This window comes from Thermobia domestica, unplaced genomic scaffold (assembly GCF_964235325.1).
Source record: "Thermobia domestica unplaced genomic scaffold, izTheDome1.hap1.1 HAP1_SCAFFOLD_2016, whole genome shotgun sequence".
In the NCBI taxonomy this organism is placed as follows: domain Eukaryota; kingdom Metazoa; phylum Arthropoda; class Insecta; order Zygentoma; family Lepismatidae; genus Thermobia; species Thermobia domestica.
In genome coordinates, this window is record NW_027657721.1 from 1 (window position 1) to 4367 (window position 4367).

The 4367-nt window shown below is 34.0% G+C and overlaps 1 protein-coding gene across 1 annotated transcript; it reads left to right on the forward strand.

The window, feature by feature from the left end:
- The first annotated feature begins 203 nt into the window (after window positions 1-203).
- LOC145678186 (hemolymph lipopolysaccharide-binding protein-like) lies at window positions 204-3588 on the forward strand. Its single transcript, XM_081748253.1, has 2 exons — window positions 204-537; window positions 3222-3588. The coding sequence occupies exons 1-2, from the start codon at window positions 219-221 to the stop codon at window positions 3377-3379; spliced, it is 477 nt and encodes a 158-aa protein (XP_081604379.1). The 5' UTR covers window positions 204-218; the 3' UTR covers window positions 3380-3588.
- Window positions 3589-4367: the final 779 nt, after the last annotated feature.

Consider the following 4367-nt stretch of genomic DNA (forward strand, 5'->3'; position numbering starts at 1 on the left):
AACTGGGATTGAATATTCTATCAATTGAGTGTTATTTTTAATCGATTTTCTTGCTGAAACTGTTTGTACTTCACCAAGAAATATGTTACTGAGTAATACATTGCACTCACTATTTTACATCTAAATGTTACAAAATATTAGGACCACTTTTCAATTCGTAAATTAACGTCGAAAGGTGAAAATGGTGTTTACGTTTAATTATAAAATCATACAATGTTATGAATATTAAAAACAATAACCACATTCCTTGTTCTTTCTTTCAAGATTGTCAACCAATTCTTCACCCTCCAACACCGCAAATAACCCCAACTGGCTACATGTACATGGAAGGTTACGGATTCTATAAAGTTCACCGTGAGCGAAGAATGTGGCAAGATGCAGAGGGAATATGCGAAGCAGAAGGAGGTCACTTGGCATTAGTTGAGAATCAACAGAAGCTTTCAATGTTAAGAGATTTACTCAATATGGCCGGGATACAAGATCAGGCTTTCATCGGCTACCAGACTGGGGGCAATAACGGCCTTGGGGCAAATTTAGGTATGTATTGAAAGAATATTTGTGTCTGTATATATAAATTACGATATCTTCTATCTACAGGGCATCAGAAACAAGGTTATTTCTACACGACACAAATATATTTATATATACGGGTAGACCCTACTGTCAACCTGTAGAACAAATTTGATTTGCCTTAGAATTGAAGCATGTAAGCCATGAATAGTTTGGAGACGAAAATTGTGCTTGAGCATAGACCTAAGTCAAAGGATAACACCGTCCTGTCTCGAAAATGTATCGTGAAAGCGATATCTCGTCTCGAAAATTAATATATTCTCGTTTAGAAAACAGACAACTATCTTGGATCGAAAATTCTGTCTTGTGCACAACCCTAACTACGCCATTTCTTATATAGTGCAACACTGAGTTCCGTGAGGAGAAAAGTTCTTCGTTTTTTTAAGTTCCAGAATTGACCACAGGCTGCGCAGAGTATGAGATGATTGGGCGGTATATCCTGATCTGTATCTCATTCTCTTATTACAGAAATGTATTTATTTATTTATTTGTGAACAACAACACAACAGGCAAAGCCCAATTATAGTGTTGGTGCATTACAAAATAAACTTACAATAATTTTCTTGAACATATTATAGTTCATATTACATATATCAATTTCCTTGTATTCGGTCCATAATTTGTTATAAGAAGAGCATACTCTCCAGATTGGTGACTTCAATAATACGTTCGTTGATCCTTGCCTTTTTGCAATAGAACAGGCCAGAGTTTTCAATACGAGTATTAAGTGTCGGGACATGAAAATTTAGTGTCAATATCAGATCTATACAATAAAACTCATTTTTTACTATTTTACGAAGAAACATCAGATCTACTACATTTCGCCTTTGTTCTAGTGTAGGGATATAGAAGTTGTCTATTAATGTAAGATAGTTTTCGTAAGATGCATAGATTCCAGTACTCTTGTATGCTAAGTATTTGATAAAATTGGGTTGGGCTTTTTCGAGTTTGTTTCGGTATTGTTCTTGCAGGGTGTTTTAGATCACAGCAGCATATTCCAGTTTTGATCGGGCATAAGAATAATACATTTTTGTTAGTGTGGTGATATTGTTAAACTCCTTTCCCCTTTCTAATTATGAATCCTAACATTTTAAAAGATTCATTAACTATGTTCACTATATGTTAGTTTCGTATCAAACGTAACCCCGAGATCTTTTACTGAATTTAATCTGTTTAATATAATCTAATTAAATGAATAGTTAAACTCTACTTGATTTTTGTTTCTAGTAAACAATAAAATACTACATTTATTTATGTTTACACAAAGTTTATTAACCAGTTTGCAACAGTTTCTTAGTCATATTGTAAGTTGAGACAGTCATCGATGGTCTCTATCCTGGCATATATTTTGAGGTCATCCGTAAAGACCAATTTGTTACTTAATGATATGTGATCAGGGAGATCGTTAATGAATAAAAGAAACAATAACGGACCTAGGTTGGAGCCCTGTGGAATTCCAGAGTACGCAGTAGAGTCAGTTGATTTAAACTCTTTGTAGATAAAGTTTTGTTTACGATTCCAAGAACTTGATCAAGGGAGGAGAGAAATTTGTAAAAATTTCGCCTTAATTTTACTGACATATTACCGTCAACTCTCGTTGCCATACGATTACCCTAAATTTTACGGACCACTGTTTTTTCATAAAAACGGCAGACCGTAATTTAGAAACAAAATTGTATTGACCGTGTTTAGAAACAAGTTTGGTAACGTATATTTTACGGTAATTTACCGTAATATTTAGGGGTCTTTTTTTTAAAAAAAAAAAAAAAAGCACAGGTGTGATATTACCGTACAAGATTTACGGTAATTATCACACCGATTCCCTATCGAGAGATCCTTGTCGGTCCCCGAGAGGTCCCTATCGAAATGAAGCATTCGTGCACCCAGGTTGGTCTATACTTTTTGTTTTATCTTGGTGTTAGGAATCACCTCCCAAACGTTGTCGGTATTGTTTTGAAACACCCTATATATATATATATATATATATATATATATATATATATATATATATATATATATATATATAGTGAACGGTAACTACGTGGACAAACTTAGACGGGTGATAGTACATCAAAAAAGAAACAGAAGAAAGTCCTAGTGAACGGAAATTCCGTCCCGTTTAGGAGTGACAGAGTGTCGAAAGCGTGGAACATGACATGAAAACAATACATCATAGAGAGTGCGGTTAAAAGCGTCACTTAGAAAGTCATACCTACTCTATTCAAAACTGCATGTTTGAAAACGCAGCTACGTGTGCGCACGGAATTAACAACATGTGACACTTCTTTCATTTACAGCATGTCCGGGAATCCCTCCGTTCCTTTGAGGAATCCCGTGCGCACACATAGCTGCGTCTTCAAATATGCATTTTTCAATAGAGTAGGTATGACTTTCAAAGTGACGTTTCTAAGCGCACGTTCCCACGCTTTCGACACACTGGAGCTTCTAAAAGGGACGGAATTTTCCCGTGTTCACTAGGACTTTTTTTTTTGCTTCTTTTTAGATATACTATCATCCGTCCAAGTTTGTCCACGTGGTTACCGTTCACCCTGTATAACGTTTCAATAGTGTTATGTCATTCACTGTTTCTTAGTGTTCTATTTTAGTCTTGGATTTATTTTCATTGCCTTTTGTATGTTTGTTTTATTTAGGTCTAGGCGGAATCTTCAACTTCGGCATCCACTTTGGGCTAGGAGATCAGCATCAAGGATGTGGTGCCATAAACTACGAAGGATCCGAGAATATTATTTCATGTATTTGGAGAAGGCCTTTCATTTGTGAAATTGGTTTACAATATACGAGGAGTTGAAAAAATGGCATTTTTGATTCCTGGAAGTCTATTCCACGTTTAATATTAAGATTTAATTATATTTTAAAATTACCTTTAATTTAACTAAAATGATGTAATATCTTAACAAATTCAATACATATATATATTGATTACCAGTTGATATATACGGGTTATGGTCTGACTTTACTATATGTAAATATATATATATTAAAACTTACATCCTTCAACAGTTCTTTTATCTATTTTCTCCCTTCAGCTCTACACGTGCACAAAATAGAATATAAATATGTATAGATGAACATATTGAAGAATTTTTGTTGAATCAAGCTGGAAGTTACAGTAAAACGAATAGCCATATAATTGCATTCATAATTTTTGGGTTCTAAATACGAAAGTGATGCTTAAATTAACTGCTTAGTTCTTAATTTTGAGATAAAGGTAAGCTAAGCAATCACAACATTTGGCAGTACACAATGCTCATATTTTGGAGAATAGATTTCTCATGGCATTTTAGCAATATTCACTAAATTTTTATGGTGGTGTAAGTCTTCGAGAAAGTTCCTTACGTCTAGATTTTATTTAGAAAATATATACGCAAATATTCATAACCATAGAAACATTCACATGTTTGATTTTATATGCCACTTATGGAGTTTTGATGAACTTTTCTAGTCCATACATGTTATTTTCAGGTTTTTGTAAAATAAGACGCTCATACTCACAATTTTCATATTGTACACTTTTTCTGGGGAGCTAGCACAGCTAAATTATGCATTTCAAATGTCATTATCTAGCTATAAATATGCTACAATGCAATAAAATAATAAAATATCAAACAGTTTAATCTTACGTAGTACTCATCAAAATTGCGTATGAGTGTCTTTGTCATGAAGAAATAGCGGGGAATAACTAGAACAACGAATGCTTGTATACTCGAACACAATTTGCTTCAAAATCGTGAGATGAAAAGGAAACTACTGGAATTCAGAGCTAACGGGATCCAGTT

Excerpts from the sequence above, each read along its gene's own strand:
- LOC145678186 (XM_081748253.1), top strand. The coding sequence starts at position 219 with ATGAATATTAAAAACAATAACCACATTCCTTGTTCTTTCTTTCAAGAT. Across the intron at positions 538-3,221 it reads CGGCCTTGGGGCAAATTTAG|GTCTAGGCGGAATCTTCAAC; the intron begins GTATGTATTGAA and ends TGTTTTATTTAG.